This window comes from Aethalodelphis obliquidens, unplaced genomic scaffold, assembly GCF_003676395.1.
Source record: "Aethalodelphis obliquidens isolate GAN/ISIS:26980383/991018 unplaced genomic scaffold, ASM367639v1 scaffold2, whole genome shotgun sequence".
Taxonomy (NCBI): Eukaryota; Metazoa; Chordata; class Mammalia; order Artiodactyla; family Delphinidae; genus Aethalodelphis; species Aethalodelphis obliquidens.
The window spans coordinates 4216227-4234725 of record NW_020837946.1 but is presented as its reverse complement, the minus strand read 5'-3'; the positions used below and the strand labels follow the sequence as shown (position 1 = coordinate 4234725).

General features: G+C 48.1%; 1 protein-coding gene across 1 annotated transcript in view; it reads right to left on the bottom strand.

Moving 5' to 3' along the window:
- Window positions 1-18499, bottom strand: part of DRC11 (dynein regulatory complex subunit 11) — a 170223-nt gene that overhangs the window by 75971 nt on the left and 75753 nt on the right. Inside the window, exons 9-11 of the mRNA XM_027117474.1 lie at window positions 8955-9030; window positions 1862-1968; window positions 1603-1704 (exon numbers count right to left, since the gene is read on the bottom strand). Coding sequence (XP_026973275.1) covers window positions 1603-1704; window positions 1862-1968; window positions 8955-9030 — 285 coding nt within the window. The remainder of the gene's footprint in view (window positions 1-1602; window positions 1705-1861; window positions 1969-8954; window positions 9031-18499) is intronic.

Below are 18499 nucleotides of genomic sequence, written 5' to 3'. Positions count from 1 at the left end.
GCACAAAAACAGAAAGATAGATCAATGGGACAGGATAGAAAGCCCAGAGATAAACCCACGCACATATGGTCACCTTATCTTTGATAAAGGAGGCAGGAATGTACAGTGGAGAAAGGACAGCCTCTTCAATAAGTGGTGCTGGGAAAATTGGACAGGTACATGTAAAAGTATGAGATTAGATCACTCCCTGACACCATACACAAAAATAAGCTCAAAATGGATTCAAGACCTAAATGTAAGGCCAGAAACTATCAAATTCTTAGAGGAAAACATAGACAGAACACTCTATGACATAAATCACAGCAAGATCCTTTTTGACCCACCTCCTAGAGAAATGGAAAGAAAAACAAAAATAAACAAATGGGACCTAATGAAACTTCATAGCTTTTGCACAGCAAAGGAAACCATAAACAAGACCAAAAGACAACCCTCAGAATGGGAGAAAATATTTGCAAATGAAGCAACTGACAAAGGATTAATCTCCAAAATTTACAAGCAGCTCATGCAGCTCAATAACAAAAACACAAACAACCCAATCCAAAAATGGGCAGAAGACCTAAATAGACATTTCTCCAAAGAAGATATACAGATGCCAACAAACACATGAAAGAATGCTCAACATCATTAATCATTAGAGAAATGCAAATCAAAGCTACAATGAGATATCATCTCACACCAGTCAGAATGGCCATCATCAAAAAATCTAGAAACAATAAATGCTGGAGAGGGTGTGGAGAAAAGGGAACACTCTTGCACTGCTGGTGGGAATGTGAATTGGTACAGCCACTATGGAGAACAGTATGGAGGTTCCTTAAAAAACTACAAACAGAACTACCATATGACCCAGCAATCCCACTACTGGGCGTATACCCTGAGAAAACCACAATTCAAAAAGAATCATGTACCAAAATGTTCATTGCAGCTCTATTTCCAATAGCCCGGAGATGGAAACAACCTAAGTGTCCATCATCAGATGAATGGATAAAGAAGATGTGGCACATATATACAATGGAATATTACTCAGTCACTTAGGAATTTACAAGGGTTCCAGGAGCTCCCTGCCGACAAGCAGGGGCAGACACCAATATGTATATTTTCTCTTATCTCTCAGGACCCTAGTATGTGAACATGGAATACTGGAATCCAACTGGCTACTCTAAACCACTATGAGACGGATGGGTGGCAACTGAAAATTCAATTCATCGGATTCCCCGACTCACAAAGAACCTGCTCATTGCCACTGGCTTCCCCTACAGAGCTTCTACAGGGAGAGATGGGTGGGCATTTGAGACACATGCCCCAGCTCCTCCGATAGGTCTCCTCCCACTTGTGGGGCTTGGGTACCACGGATCTGCAGTGATGGGGGACTGGGGAAGTTACTTCCAGACTGTTGGATTTATCTCATTTATGAGCCCACAGCCCTGAGGGCTACCTGGTGGACCAACGTAAATTCACCAAAGGTAGGCACGTTTCCCGGAGAATCAGCCTGGGACAGCCGGGGTCCGCAGGCAGCACGCATGGATGGGCCACTGCCCGCGGGGGCCGGGCTCTTGGTCGTGGTTGGGATCTGCCCTCTGCTTCCCGTGCATAAGGACCACTCACCTCTTTACTTCCTTTCTTCCTTCCTGTTTTGCCCGATAATTCCATCTCTCTGTTCACAGCTAGTTTTAAGTTTTTTAGTTCCTGTCTCATCAGCTCGTCAACCTAGGTGAATGCAAAAGGTTTAGGTGACTTCGCATGACTTGTGTTTTCTTTGTGAAGTTAAAAATAGCTTAAATTCTGGGTAGGTTATTAACGGGAAATTGTAACAAAGCACTGCAGCGAATGACTTGCTGGGACTACAGCATAAAAGCAGTCTTACCTGCAGCCTGATCTCCGACTCCAATTCTTTCCGTTTGTCCGCTTTGATCAGTTCGGGATCATAGCCCTGGGGGACATTCCACGATTCATCTTTATTCTTCCACAGGTCTGTACTCCAGAAGGATAAAGAAAATGAAATTTTTTCAGCGTGAAGACTAATGTCGACTTAAAAAAAATGTATGACATGAGAGTTGTGAGTCAAGTTTTATTTGGGGCAAAATGAGGATTATAGCCCGGGAGACAGCGTCAATGGAGCTCAGAGAAACTGCTCTAAAGAGGCGGGGGGGAAGGTTAGCATATATGTGATTCTGGTGAAGGGGGAGTCCAGGCAATCGAGCATATTTTTTGGCAGAAGGTTTCTGCTCGTCTCGAGGAGCAGTCGTCACCATGAAGGATTTCAGTGCTTTTCTAGATAGGAGGAGATACAAGAATTGGGCTCATAAAATCTTCTCCTGAAAATATCTAACTATTCTGAAGACCTGCTCTGCCAGTTTTTCCCAGAGCACAGAGGGCCTCATGTATGCTCTCCACCTTGAACTCCTTTCAGGGGGTGTTGGAAGTCAGCAGCCGCAGTGGCTCATGATCTAATCCTTGTAGAGGTAGAGGGCCAGTGCCCATTCCTTTGTGGTTGACACTAAGGAAAGCAGTTTTGTGACATACAACACAAACTCAGTTTTCTGCCCTACATCCTTCTCCACTTCCCAAACAGAAGGATTGTGCCTGTATAATATCTAAAAAATAAAGAAGGAAACTGCTAATGTGTAAAGATCCAATAAAAAAGTATGAAACAAACAGTATTCTTCCATACGGTTAAAAACATGTAAAAAATAATATGTTAATTGTGGGATTATACAGTTATAGGTGACTGTTTCTGTAATATGCTTTACATTATTTTTATTCTTCAAATGATGTGCTAAGATAGGAGAGATTTTGTTGCTAGTTCAACTCACCAGTAATTTACCCTGGCTCCTAGTAAGAGCCAACACTGAATACACAAGTACCCACTACTCGCCCCTAATTCAACGGCTCTATTTTTGTATCACTTTTTGGATGTTTTTGAAATCACACACATTTTACATTTCCCTTTTGCCTGGCAGTTAGGAGGATGGTTAGAGAAATGTGACCCTAGAGGAAATAAGGGTAATTTTGTATCACTGGAATAAATGGGAATAAACCTGTTTTCTCAGAAGGGGAATTCCAAATTGCGCAGAGGTGCAGATCACTGGATCCTGGCTGCGGGATCGGGGGATCTCCCAGGGGAAAAAGACTTGCCAGTTTGGGAAATGAGATCTCTTCCCTGAATTTGTGTTCAGCATATGATGGAAAATTTCTGGAACCAAACCTGCAACCACCACTCCGCTGGGCCACTTTGCTGGGAGCGCATCCCTGGAGCACGGATGCCGTGCAACTCGGGAAGGCAACCGAGGGCCACGGGGCCCCAGGCAGGGGTTTCCTCACCTCTGTCTGACAACGGCTATGGCGTGAGAAGAAAGGGGGTCGTGCGGGGCCTGGATGGCAGGCGGTGAACGATGGGATGGAAGTTTCTCAAGCACAGCTTCTCCTACGAGCACCTCACGGGATCCTGAGACTAGCCAGGACTGTGTCCCCCGACACAGCTCATCAAGAAGGGTGGCATTAGAGGACAAGCCATAGAGGACAGTCACGGTCACAGGCAGAAACATACATCTGGGCGCACAGAGCAGGAGGTGTCAACTGTGAAGGTGGACAGCAGAGAAGATTCTCGGAGAGTCAAGTGGGCAAACAGATGAGAGAGGAGGGTGGAATCTTCACGTAAATCATGGAGGCCGGGGATGAGCAGAAGCTGCGAGAAAGGAAAGGAGAAGGGACGGCACGTGGTGTGAGCCAGGAATGGCTGCAGATCCTGGGGAGATGGAGCAAAAGGGCGACGAGATGCAGATGCACAAGAACGGGCGACTGGGCGAGGGCATCGCCTGGAGGGCTCCAGCCCCGGCAGGTGGGTCCCCCATGCTACCGCTTTCCAGCTGCTGGTCTTACAGTCTTCCCTTTCCTTGTCAACAGTCTCCAACCTCTCGAGGAGCGAGGAACCAGGTAGGACAGCGGCTACTCTAAAAACACTTGTGCCCAGAGAGCAGGTGGAAGTGAGGAGGCGGAGGACCACTGGGCGTGTCCTCTTCGCGGCGTCCGAGTCAGGGCCACACAGGACGCAAGGGGAGCAAGATGGGATGTGGCTGTGCAGCTCCAGTTTTCCCAAAGTGTGGGTCGGCTCCACAAGCCACAGGCTGGAGACCCTGACGCTGCTCCCAGAGGCTGGCATGGAGATCTCTGGAAGCGAGAGGGGGCATCACGAGGTGATGGCCACGCACAGGTCAGGCCTGGCTCACTTCCTGGTCAGTTAGCTGGGCAGAGGGGTCGGCCTGTCTAGCTTCCAGGCCCGGCGAGGGCTCTTAGGCTCACCGGCCTCCCACCAGCCAACCAAGGGCAGTGCGGCCTGGACGGGGCCAGCCCTTGGCTGGTCACAGTCTGTGCCAGGAAGATAGCAAGGAGAAACCGACGGGTGATGCAAAGTTTCAGGGGCAGATTTTTGAAAATGAGGATGATGAAAGTACCGAAACTTTTTCTAGGGTGGTTAGTGTGGATTTATAAGAAATCGACAAGAAACACATCACAGAGGGGGTGAAATTTTCATAGAATTGATTCACCCACATGTCCTTCCCAAGCAGGGTGGCCACGTGAGAGGTGGCCCAGCCGCTAGGGCTCAGACGATGGGACGGGATGATACGGCAGGAGAGGTTTGGGGGTGTGCCTCCTGTATGCCTGTCTGAGGGTGACCTCAGTTTCTGCTCTGGCCTGAGTGCCTGTCCGCCCTCCCCCCCAGAAGGGGGATTTTGCAGTGAGCTTGGAAGGTGTGAGTACACAAAGGCGAGGCTGGCTCAGGGCTTGAAGGCAACCGCCCCTTCTCTGTACGTTTTCTGAAATTTACATAAGCTTAGACTGTGGAAAACTTTGAAATGCAGGAATAACATAATGCTTCTTTTTTATGGGTTTCCAATTGTAAGCTCTCCCCCTTGAAAATACTATAACTGTGTTAAAACGTGCTATTCACTAATAACAACTCTTTCCTAGCAGATTTCCCCCTTGTATGATGACTAAATCTCCTCCCACAGCAAAAGCCACCTGTTTCATTAAGATCTTTTAGAGCAAAACTGCTTTGTTATTTAAAGGAAGCTACGCTGCTTTTTCAGGGGATTGATTTACTAAGACTGGGAAGCAATGCGTTTCAAAATGAAAGGAACACAGAATATTCAACAGAAAGGAAAGTAAGATGTGATTAGTTATGTAAAAGCAGTGACGTTCCCATTTCTGGAGCTGTAACTATATTTTACAGATAAAAGCAGTTCGCAGCAGCCTTTCCCGGTTTCACCTCTAGTTCGCGTAAACGGACCTCGTTTTCCACTGCAACTTTGTTTTTCTCATGACGCTTTTGCACAGGGCCCTTCTCAATCCCTTCAAGAATTTCATGGACATTTCTGAATGCAGGAAGCTGTTCATGGCTCTCAAAGGAAAACAACGGCCCGCTCTTTCCTACAGCAGAGAATGAGCTTTTATCCCAGAATTGGGAAGCGGGAGCTGCGGCAGCTTTTGCACGTGGAGGGGTGACCGAGGAGGGAGCTTCATCTCAGTGATTAAAATGCTAATGTTTCATCTGAGAAGGAAAACCTTTGATTTTTATGAAAAGAATTCTCAGATGAAAGCATTTCATTTCTGTAAGTTACCGAAGATCTGACAGATAGCTCATCAAATGCCCCAACAGCCAACTAGGAAAATCACGCTTCATGTTTCCTGCTCCGGAGTGGCTTGTGTTTTCTTAGTCTTGATGGAAACAGATATTACACACCAGGTGTGGGTCGGTTCAAGAGCTTTGCTGGGTGGGGCTGCAGGCTTCCCATGGGAACATTAGATGGCCCCCAAATTAATTACTGTTTTTATCAAAATAATGCAAGCACCTTATTTTAAAGTCAGAGTATTGAAAAGATTATAATAAAAAAACTCTGCCTTCCAGTTACACTGTCCAGTGGCATTTATTCCCACATTCATTCATTCAAAAATGCCTTGACTAGATTCAGATTTATTCATAAATCTGATCTATTTGTAAATTATGAAATTCATGCCCTGCCCTCATGGACCTGGCGCCCCCCTCCCACCCCCTGTGGGGAGACAGCAAACACACACACGGAAGTCAGAGGGAGGTGAGTAAAGTGGGGTCAGGGGCGGGCACAGGTGAGGCGGGAGAAGGCCTGAAGGGAAAAGCATTCCAGGCAAGGGGAACAGAAAGCACGACAGCCCTGAGGTGGGGGGGGCCCAGGGAGGGGGGCGTGAAGTGATCTAGCTTCACGTGGGCTCTTTTGGTTGGTTGTTCCTCTCCCAATGTCTAGATAACACGCGTATACTGCTGCTTCTTGATGCGTCCATTTTAGACACGGGCTCCTGACTCCTTGTTAAGGTAGGTGAGAATTTTGCTCTTCCCCACTTTTCTTTCTTTCTCCATATGCAGTTACATCAGAGGCCAAAGGAGCCAGGCCTTCCAAATCCCGAGTGCGAGTGCATTGAGATGTACCTGGCACCTCAGACTCCCCACCAGCAGCCCCTCTCAGGACACCCAGTAGGACAGGCTCCACCAAAATGAGGGAGTAACAGGAAAATGAAGGGGTGACAGTCAGAGAAGGCAAAGGAAACCCCAAGGAGGACAGCTGGCAGGGCTCCAGAAGGGAGGTGTTCAGAAGAAGAGTAGCTGGTCAATTACCTCACGCGTTTGAAGGCCTGGAAAATTATCTCGAAGGTTGGAGATAGATGTGCAGAATACGGAACAAAAGACAGTGTGTACTGACCAATACATGAAGTCATGTGAAGTGGTGTCTTCACAAACGGCAGCTATTGTCTGCGACCCAGCCCTGAGTTCCAGGGGCACCACAGCCAGGCCTGTGACTTACTGCGATTCCTAGCTGGGTCCCTTGGAGGCGGCTGAGGCCAGCCTGACAAGCCATCCAACTTGTGCCACTGTCCCCACCCATCTACCGCCACCGCACCTGGTGTGTTGTGAGCCTGCTGACGGCATGCGCCAGCTTTGTAGCTCCAGGCTAGCATTGCACCTGCACACTGGAGTCAATCAATGTTTGTTGAGTGAATATGTAAGTGAATGGATGCTTTGATAGTGATTGCTTGGCACCATTGTTTGTTAAAGAGTTGGTATTATCTTGGTGGGAATGTAAGTTGGTGCAGCCACTATGGAGAACAGCATGGAGGTTCCTCAAAACTAAAAACAGAGCTGCCGTATGATCCTGCAATTCCACTCCTGGGCATATATCCGGACAAAACTGTAATTTGAAAAGATACTTGCACCCCAGTGTTCATTGCAGCACTATTTACAATAGCCAGGACATGGAAACAAATTAAATATCCATTGGCAGAGCAACGGATAAAGAAGATGTGGTACATATATACGATGGAATACTACTCAGCCATAAAAAAGAATGCAGTGACGCCATTTGCAGCAACATGGATGGACCCAGAGATTATCATACTGAGTGAGGTAAGTCAGAAAGAGAAAGACAAATACCATATGATATCACTTACGTGTGGAATCTAAAATATGACACAAATGAACTAATCTTCGAAAGAGAAACAGACTCACAGACATAGAGAACAGACTTGTGGCTGCCAACGGGGTGACGGGGATGGGGGAGGGTTGGAGTGGGAGTTTGGGGTCAGCAGGTGCAAACTATATTGAATGGATACACAACAAGGTCCTACTGTATATAGCACAGGGAACTGTATTCAATATCCTGTAATAAACCATAATGGAAAAGAAAAAGAGTTGATGTTCTTAAACGTGAATGATGGCAGGTCTTCTATCAGTAGACCTGATAGAAGATCAGACCTGCTGATGGTGGGTAAGTGATGTTTACCGCTCCTGGTTGTTATAAAGGTAAGTAAGATGGGAACGAAAACACAAAGCCTTCTGCGTCTCGGGCACCTAATCGGTGTTAATTTACCCTTTGACCTCCTTCCTCCCCAATTAAAGCAGTCGCTAAATCCTGCTGGGGTCATCCTATCCCTGTGCTTCTGCCTTCGTTCAGCGACTCAGGTAGAGTGGGACCCTTGCCACTAGTGGTAAGTGAAAGAATTTCAGGAGGTACACGGACATTCTTTTTTTTTTTTTTTGCCACACTGCACGGCATGCGGGATGTTAGTTCCCTGGCCAGGGAGTGAACCCGCTCCCCTTGCAGTGGAAGTGTGGAGTCTTAACCACTGGATTGCTGGGGGGAAGTCCACGGACATTCTTATTTTATAGAACCGGCATATCAAACCTGCAATGACTTTTGATATAGTTGCTGAGGATAAGGCTCAATTAATTGGGATAAAAACCGTGCATCAATTAAAAATAGATATTAAGTAAATAACAGTAGCGGTGCTGTCCACCTAAGACCAGAATTAGGAAGGAGGCACACATGTGACTGGAGTTTGGAAATATTCTACTTCACGCCCTTATTGCATTTTTCAGGAATTTCCAAATAACACTGATGGCCAGGGTCGCCTTGGCAGGTCCTTCTGTGTTGGGGTTTGTTGTGAGGGTGGAGTGGGACCACAGGAAAGTATGAGAGTATCTCAAAGACCAATTCATACACTTGCCGAATGAGCCATATTATACTCTGCTAAGTATGCTGAACATGGGAGAAAAGATTTAGGTGTCAGTGTTCAGGCACGAGTCTTAGTCTAATAGGATTAAAACATTTTACTGTACATACGGCATTGATTTTCTTAATTTAAACAATCCAGGGAAAATCCTTCTTCCCTTTCATTCCTAGCAAGAGAATGTTCAGCTGGAGTCTCAAGGGTTTAACACAGAACAGGGGTTTAGATGATGTTCTCATCTTCCTCTTTTACCAGTTTTATGCCTTGAAGCCACCCAAAGGAATTCTAAAAGAGAGACGGGCAGAAGGTCTTGGCTGTGAATCGCATGTTTGCAGCCTCTCGTGGTTGGGCACCAAATTCTGCCCAACAGAGGCTGAGGCCACACTGGGTGGACAGGAGCACACCTGTTCTGCTCAACTGACCTTTGTATACGTTGTTTCCTTCTTGCATCATATGAAGGAAAACACTCGGCGACATCTGCCAGCCCTCACCTTCGTCCTGTGAAAGCAGAATAATACACTTGTTAACTCCAGGCAGAGCTTACCTGTCGGGATCAGACAGTAAGAGGCACGTACATCGTGGTTGCTGTGGCTACAGAGAAGCACGTAGACTCTTTTCTGGTTTGTGTGGTGAAGGCTCAGCCCCTCGTCTGCCCACCTGGGCAGTTTCCCTGCTGATCAGTCTGAGCAGGGAGTGCTGTGTCCACCGACCAGGGCGGGGGTGGTCTGGAGACCTGGCTCTACCTTCAGGCTCCCTGGGGTACCCCACCCCGAGTTTGGTCCTGTCCTCTGATGCTCTGCTCCTTCCTTGCTCTGAAAGCTGATGCCCACCCACGTCCTGCCACCTCCTTCGCCATGTTCCCGTGACCCAGGTTTGCTGCTGCTCTCCGTCTGTGCTCTGCTCCGCCACTTGTCAGGTGGTGGTTTGCAGGAGCACCCGGGCTGCTCCTTTCGTGGCTTGCCTGTCCCCTCCCTGGGCCAGGAAGCCAGTCCTGAGCCCCAGCCTGAGCTGGAGGTCCTGCCAGCCTCCCTGCCCCGGGCCCCCGCTGCAGAGAGAGCCCGGCCACGCCACCCTTGGTCCCGGCTGCCCCTGTGCAGCCAGATCGGAGCTGCAGGGACACCGGCCACTGCAGCTGGAGGGTCTGCCCCGACCCCCAGCAGAAGTCGCCCTACACCACCAGGGCTGTTCCGCGTCCTGAAGAGCCACACCTCGGCAAGCCCCATCTGACGTTTCTGGGCAATAATGTTTGTACTGTATTAAGAGTCTGGTGCCCGATGACCAAAATCCTGGTTATTGTCACCCCACAAAGGGCAAAAGGAAGGATGCTGGTCTACACCATGTCTATGGGGAGTTTCCCAAAGCAATCAAAGTGCTCTCTGTACAGCTTGAAGGAGGAGCGGCCATAAGACGGTGAGCATCTCTGGTGACTCTGGGCACAGGACGTGCTCTCGTTTCTGGGACCCCACGCGCCATGGGCCGTCGTTCGGCAGCGCCCGTGTACCGGATCCCCGCCTACCTCTCCTCCCCTACTCCACGTGGCAGTCGGGAAGACACGTGAAACGAGCTCACGAGAGCGATGGGAGCTCCCAGGGGGAGGTCAGGGTGGCGGGAGGACTCTGCCTTCTGTGGGGGTGGGGTGACACGGGGGAGCTGCTCGAACCACGGCTCACGGAACACGCAGGGGCTGACACAGCCTCCTCGCGAGGCCACCTGCCTTGCAGAAGCGGGGGAAGAACCTGGACCCAGAACTCCTGGGGGCTCCACGCCTGTGGCGCAACTGACCCACCTTCCAGGACCCACAGGAAATCAAAGCTCACAGGGGAAGGAGCCCCACTCACTCACACAGCCCGGGACACCCAGGCATTCGGGAAGAATCAGCCCGAGAAGCACGGAGAAGACCAGTGCTGGAAAAAGCCATGTCCTTGGATGAAACAGATGATTCGTGGACAGAAAGGGGCATCTAAAATAGCTAATGAATACTCTCAGAGACGTTCCTCATCTCTCCCCGCCTGGGTATCACCAGGCATTCACGGGTCTTTTGTATCTTTTAGTCAGTGCGTTGCTGACGGACGTGCAGTTTCTCTTTTGGTTTTAGATACTCAGATCGTCCTGTATTTGGCCTCTGGGAGCCCCTACAGGTGGTGAGTGTGCGCCTTCATGGGTAGAGGTGGGGCGGGGGGAGGGAAAGCAAGGGGAGCATCATGGAAGCGCTTTCAGCAGAGGGACCAGTCCGTGTGAGTCTGAGCTGGAAGGCCGCGTTGCCTTTGGTAACTGGAAGTTAGTAGGGCAGGGGCGTACGGAACAGGGCCAGCAGACAGACAGAGAGACAGAGACAGAGACACAGAGAGGGGACGGGCTTTGGAAGGCCCATGAGCCGTGTTCCTCAGAGACTGTGAACTTGGTCTGAGAGCAGGGCAGCCACCTGGGGCTCCTCCTCCCCGCAGGAGCCTGGCATGAATGGATCTGCCTGTCGGGTCATGACTCTGGCTGGAGCACGGGCACAGGCCGGAGGGGGTCAGGATACCCACCTATCTCTGACCAGAATTCATTTTCCCATCTTCTTCTGTGGAAAATTCTTCTTAGGTCTGAGGCAAATATCCCCTCCTCTGTGAAGCCGTCCTGGATTGTCCCAGGTCAGAAAGACTCTCCCCTCGCTCAGCAGGATCTGCTCATCCTTCCTGGCGCCTGTTTCTCTGTGCATATTATAGGCTATTTGTGTGCCTGCCTTAGCTGCTCTCTTGGGATGTGGGCCCCCATGGAGGAGGATTCCGTCTTGCTGACGTTTTGTACCCCATATGGAACCAGCATCAGGCCTGTTCTCCAGGCGTTTAACGCACGTAAGTAAAAATAAGATTTATGGGTCTATTTGTACAGCTTTATTTCTATAATAAATATCAAGTTCTCAAGGGGAGTAAAACACTGTTAAGACCAGTTTTGGAAACATCTGATCCTGATTGCACAGAATGACAGTGGACGTTAGCGGTTCCCACGGCTTTCCACATGGTAATGACATAACTGGCCGTCACAGGAGACACCTTTTAACCAGAGAGAAAGCACGATGGAACACGTCTGCTTTCCTTTTCAGAGCTATTTCTTCCTTTGGTCAATAGTTCATTGGACATATCCTTTCCTTTGGTTGCTGTTTGAAACACTTAATATCTTTCTCATTTTGACAATTATTGGGAGAGAGAAATTCCATGAGGAGGTGTTACCCTCTCAACTCCAAAGTCACTTTTTTTTTCTGAATCTTTCACCGTGAAGGGGTCGTACAAGTACAGTCGCACCTGTCAAGGTGCCTGCCTTGAACAACATCCCTTTCTGATGGAAGCTTCTCGGGCACAACTCCCAACGCAGCCGAGTGGCTGGAGAGTGTTCTAGCCAGAGAGACGCGCCTCTCCTGGAGCAGCCTGACCCCGAGGAGCTGGACTGGGCAGCCACACTGGCTCCCTCTGCACTGGCGGGGGAACACACAGATGACAGGCAGGCAGGGGACTCTGCCTGCAGGTGGTCCCAGCCACCATACGGCCTTCTTCAGAGAAGGGGGTGGACAGAGGAGCTGGTCCCGGTGGACCTGGGTCCTGCGACTCCCGGCTCCAGCCCACGCCAGCCAGGTCCTGAGCCCTCCATGCGCCCTGGCTCCATCTCACTGTCTGCTGACCTGAGTGCACTGGTGTTGCCACCCAGTAGGCCCAGTGAGTCCCAATAAGAGACAGCATCTTAGACATGTCCAGCCTTTGCATTCGTTCAGAAATGTTGTAAATATCACTGAAACTGACAATTTTTAGTAAGTTACCATCTATCCTGTGACATGGGTCCTTATACAACACAATTTTTTTCCTTAATCATCATCAATGAGATAGAGATACAGAGAAAAATGCAGAGGATTCCACAAGATTTTTCATTGTCAAAGATCGTATCCTAGGTATTTGTCTCTGTGAAGTTAGGAGAGCAGACAGAGGCAAACAGTGTGCCTGGCCACGCCCCTCCCCAAATGTTAACCGTTAGGATGATTTCTAGCCTGGCTTAAAGAGGGACTCAGATGAACAGAAGCCCTCTTGAAATTTTCTATTAGCCAATGTGTGCATCTGAGGTGGTCTGTGGGTGGAGGGACGGTCGGCACTTCACATTAGTGGGTAAGTGTCAAAATTCAAGTAGGGTCACAACTGTTCCGTTTTTTTTTTTTTTTTTAAATGTTTTCGGCCACACCATGCGGCATGCGGGATCTTAGTTCCCCGACCAGGGCTCGAACCGTGCTCCCTGCAGTGGAAGCGCTGAGACTTAACCACTGGAAAGTCCCTGTTCCGTTTTTTAAATTTTTTTTTTTGCGGTACGTGGGCCTCTCACTGCTGTGGCCTCTCCCGTTGCGGAGCACAGGCTCCGGACGCGCAGGCTCAGCGGCCATGGCTCACGGGCCCAGCTGCTCCGTGGCATGTGGGATCTTCCCGGACCGGGACACGAACCCGTGTCCCCTGCATCGGCAGGCGGACTCTCAACCACTGCGCCACCAGGAAAGCCCCTTGTTCCGTTTTTTAAATGTGGGTATGTGTTTCAGCATATACCTATCAACATACAAGTCCAAATGTCCAACTGATCGCTTGTGGCTTTCAGATTATCTGATGGTTCCCTTAGGGTCTCTGTCCTGGGGTAGGAGTGAGGCTGCTGTGACTGGGAAGAGGCTGATTACTTCCCACTGAGCTGAGAGTGAAATTATAATCCGCTTTTAGATCCAGAAGTGAAAAAATCATCCCAGAAGCTATCATCATTAAAAACTGCCTTTAAAAATAAACATGTATGAAAATAATGTGATATCTCATGAAATTTGACTTGTAAAAATACTTCATCATCTCATAACTGTTTTCAAGCTTGCATTTAGAATGTCATTTGCCTTTTCTGCTCACGTTCCATTGAGACTGGAGAATTACTCAACCTTTTTGGCCTTCCCACATGAAAGATGTACGGCAGATCCGACAAAACCTACCATTTGAAGTCTAAAAATGTACAGCGATGTCCTCAATACATCTGTCCCAATGTTCTCTGTGGATGTCTCGGTTTAATTTTTGTCAGAAGGAGCTTCCTGGCTATTACTGTGGAATATACTACTTTCTCCCTCAGGCCATCCGGAGCGCCAGCGTGTCTCCTTTCCCAGCCCACTCGCCACCACCCAGGCTCTGCGCCCACCCCTGTAGGCCTCACAGGCCCCCTTCGCTGGGGAGCCACTCTTACCTCTGTCCACCTGGCTGACCTCCTTGCCCATTAAGAAGACTTAGCTCAAGCTAACACTCAGCCTTCTCGTAGCTTAACTGACATGCTTCTGCTTAGAATCCTTACCTGTGTCTTGACTTCACATCTCCACAGGACGTGACAATTAACAGTTACTGGAAATAATGTATCTTAAGAAACTATATATATATATATATATATATATATATATATATATATGCATAAAGAAATTTCTGGAAGGGTATATACACCAACATGTTAATGACCATTAACTTTGGGTCCTGGGTGCAAGGGCAACTTCTATTTATTTTTCTCTTTCTGCTAAGCAGTGATTCTTTTCCCCTCTCCGTTGAACACGTACTGCTTGAGTGATGTTATATAACGCTTGATGTGCTAATTAGATGAGCCTTGGCAGGGTAGGGCCAGGCCAGCAAAGGAATCCCGGGATCCTCCCGTCTTTAGCGCTTACTTCTCCTGGAAGGAAATCTCTATGACCTTTCCAGAAAGTCACAGTTTAGGAAATCAGGGTCCAGAGAACACAGTCCACCTGAATCAGTCTGGTTCTGTTCCAGGCGATACCCAGCTGGTGGGGTGGGACAGCTGTAGCAACCGAAGCCCGAGACGGTCCCCGTGTAAGTGGGTTCTCCACCTGCCTGTTGTCTTTGCATGTACCTCGCTGTGTCCTTCTTAGCTGAGCAGTGTCACACCAGTTTCAAACTTGCTTCCTGTTATACTGAGAAGACAGAGGCCATTTGAATACAATGGTCTCCCCTTCACACTCTTCTCACTTCTTCAAATGCCTGTGTTTCTCCCGGCTTCTCCTCCACTGCTTTTTGCTGCCGAGAAAACTTGTCTTGCTCTATTCGGCATCACCTCCTGATAATTTTAAGCTCTCCCAGGCCAGGGGCACTTTTCCCTTGGTCCCAGCACATTTACAGTTCTTCCCCATCTTAAAGTCCTCTCTCGACTAATGTCATCATGTTGCAACTTCCTGAAGGAGGTGTGTCCACCAGCTGCCCACATGTCTCAGCCAGAGTCCCCTGCCTGCCTGTCACCTGCCGCCCTTGCTCCGCTCTCCTGAAATAGTCCCAGTGATGTGCTCGTCACCACACTTTCTTTCTCAAGCTTCCTCCTTGACTCTTCTGCGGCATTTGACACCGGTGGTCCCTTCTCTTTCAAGAATCTCCTGACTCTGCCTCCATCGTATTCTTAGTTTTCACTTCTCATGGTGAATGGACTGAGGGGAACAGAAGGGAAACGTTCCTTTCCTCCTTCTAGAAATTCACCCAGGTGGAGAATTAAATAGGAGTGGCATTGTGCTGAATTTCTCCCCGCCACCAGGCTTCTTCCATCTCCCTGGTTGGTTTCACCTCTTCCCCCTGCCCTCATAGATGGATGTAATCCAGATCCTCCAACATACACCCACACTGATTTTCCTAAAACCCACCCATCCTCCTGCCTTCACTAGGGTTTCCTGCACAGGGGCAACTCCTGCAACGACACCATGTCTTGACCCCACCTGAGTTCATGCTGAACCTCTAGCTGATTGTCGGACATCTACCTGGATGTCCCACCATCAAGGTTCTGAAGCCAGTTCCTGTTGCTCAAGACGCTTGGAAGCCACCTCAACTCCTGGTCTCCTTCTCCACCTCAAACACCCAGTCCACCAGGCTGGTTATCCTTTGCCATATCTCCTGCATCTTTTCCATGTTTTTCCATCCACCACTTCCACCCTAGGGTCCTCACCCGAGTACTTCCTCATTCCTTCAGAAACAAATACTGCACAGCTCCTGAGTTTCAAGCGTTGTTAGGAGTGCTGATCAGAGTTACATTGGAGTCCGGGCACTCTGGCTGCTGCGGGAAGAAGAGATTGCAAGTGCAGGACAGGAGGTGGGGCAGCGGCCAGGAGATTTTGTTCCCCTGAGATGACGAGATGTGCGTACACTCCTGTAGCTCTCCTGAGATGCCACCCCCTCCGGGAAGCCTCCACCTTTTCCAATGCTTACAGAGCCTCACTCTCTTTGAGTCTGCAGTGCTTCTCTTGGCCCTTCCCTTAAACAACCCAATATGTCCTTTCCGTATGCAGTGGTTTTTGAGCTTTTTAGAGGGAAGAATCCTTTGAAAACACAAAGAAAACCCATACACCTTCTTCCCAGGAGAATGCATCTCGCATAATTCCATACAATTTCAGGGTGTGTATCCATAGGGTCCGTGTTCCCTGGGTTAAGAACCCCTGCCTCTACAGCCCAGAAGCCTCTCACTTCCTTATATCCCCTCTCTTACTGCACTTCAGTGGACACAGAAGATGCTCAGTATGTATATTTCCATAATGAAATCCTTGTTCCTGATAGCAGCCTCTGGAAACCCATGACACTCACTTTTCCATCTGTGTGAAGTAGTGCAAAATTTGGTTTGAAATACTCTAAAATTATATAAGAACGTGGTTGGCTCCACGGTTCAATGTGGAGCACCTCCTTGGGCCAAGGGGCACTGTGGTCAGAGCGGCTGGGTGGCACTGCAGACAAACAATAGCTTTTCAAGCTAATCGTGCTGCATATGGATAGGTCCAAGGATCTTTCCAGAAGAAGTGAGCACCATGTCAGGTCCTTTTATGGCTGGAGGAAACTTACAGAAGACTCCTTAGTATTCGCGTGAGCGTGTGTCATGGGCAGGACAAAACCACTGAAAGTAGCTCCAAATGGTTGAACATTCGGAACATTGAAAAACAAGAAAGAGAAAAGAATTGCAGGGATGGATCACAGAGTGCTCTTTTTCTGTATTTTTGTTTCTAAAGCCAACATGAGGTCCAGAGTGAGGCAAATAAAATTATGTTGGTATTGAAATCATATTTGCAGAGATGGCTATTGGTCTGCAGAAAATGCCCTTCTGCCACCAGCATCTCCTCTATCAAAGCCCTCGTTTAAGGGGATCTCCTTACCTGCAATCCTCAATACTTTCAGAGATGGATTTAAAACAAAAGATTTCAAAGAAAGACACTTTTTTTTCTTACTGTTGAATTTTGAGAATTCTTTATATATTCTAGATACAAATTATTTGTCAGATATATAATTTGAAAATACTTTCTCCTAGTCTATAGCTTGTCTTTTTGGCCTCTTTACAGGGTCTTCTCTCTGTCCACCTTCTCTCTGCAGAAGTCTCTGCCAGGCCCCCCAAGGGATCACTCATTGCCTGCTGCAGCCTTTCTGGGTTCCACACACTGCATAGCTATCCTGGCCTCCTGTCATCCATGCTCTGAAGTTGTCCTCTGGTTCTGTGGCTTGGAGATTGCCTGGAATACTGCCCCCGCCCAGCCTTATGATCCACTCACCCTCCAGGCCCCTCCCAACAGCTACTCCCTGGATATTTATGCTCCTTTGCAAATGCATCCCAGTTCAGCTCCCCCTCTACCCAGTTCAGCTCCCCCCTCTACCCAGTTCAGCTCCCCCGTCTACCCAGTTCAGCTCCCCCTCTACCCAGTTCAGCTCACCCTCTCTGTCCAGTGCTACTTCTCTCCCTCCCTCCCTTGCAGGTGATGTTCCCAAAAAACCACCTGCACGTTCTCCGTCTCAGTGTTTCCAGGGAACCCATAGACCCCCTATTGCCCTACTGTTCTGCCTGCACCCGTAAAATTCTAATTTGTTCCAGAAAAAAAAAACCCCAAACCCAAAAGACAGCTCACTTGATACAGTTAATTTTTAAAACCCTCCTCCACCTGGCAAGATAATTTTGAAGCACAGCCTAAGAAAAGGGACAACTGGAAGAATTTCAATTTTATTCTAAGCATCTCTTCCTCTAAATATGCATGAGTGAGTTTGACACTTGCAAATTAAAATTCACTGTTAGTGAAGCTTGTTCCATAAAAATCTGAAACTATCTGCTACACAATCTGGTCTTTGTTGAGTGATAGTGTTTTATTAACTAGCTATTAAATAGTCACTTAATGATGAATGGTTTTGGACAAAAAAGCAAAGTTTGAGTACATCAGCATTTATGAAGTAGTTGCAAATGATGGGGAAAATCCTTCAGAATTACTTACAAATGAATTTATATGAAAAGTACAGGTCTACACAGTGACAATGTGATTATTAAAATGTGAAATGTTAATCTCTACGAAAGCTTGATACAATTAAATGATGTTGGTATGTTTCTTATAGATCAGATTGCCTTTTCCATTGACTTTTAAAGTCTTATTCTAAAATCATTCCTAAAGAATCAGGAAGCATTCCTGAGACCAGCTATTCAAATCCTTGTGTGGAAATTAGTATTTTGACCTGTAGAAAAAGATGTCTATTATTCATCCTGGTTAGAGGGTAAGGCAGGAAACAGAGGAAACGAGTTTTGTTTAACTTGCAGATACTGACTCACCCCTAACTCTAACCCCTAACCACAACAGCAAAGCTGTATGGTTATTCTTTGAGTATTTTTATAACACTTGGTCATCTCTCAGTTGCCAGCCCCATACATATAGTCAGAAAACTTGGGAAAGATCTCATATAAAAACATCTGAATATTTCAACTAATCTCCATAAAGGGAAAATAGACCCTTTTTAAAATATCACAAAGGTAACAAGGTTGAAAGCTTTGTAAGTCCATGAGACAGAGCAAATAGCTGGTCCCTTGGGTGGGGTTCCCTGGAAACACTGAGACGGAGGATGTGCAGGTGGCTTGTTGGGAATATCACCTGTAAGGGAGGGAGGGAGAGAAGTGGCACTGGACAGAGGGGGAGCTGAACTGGGTAGAGGGGGAG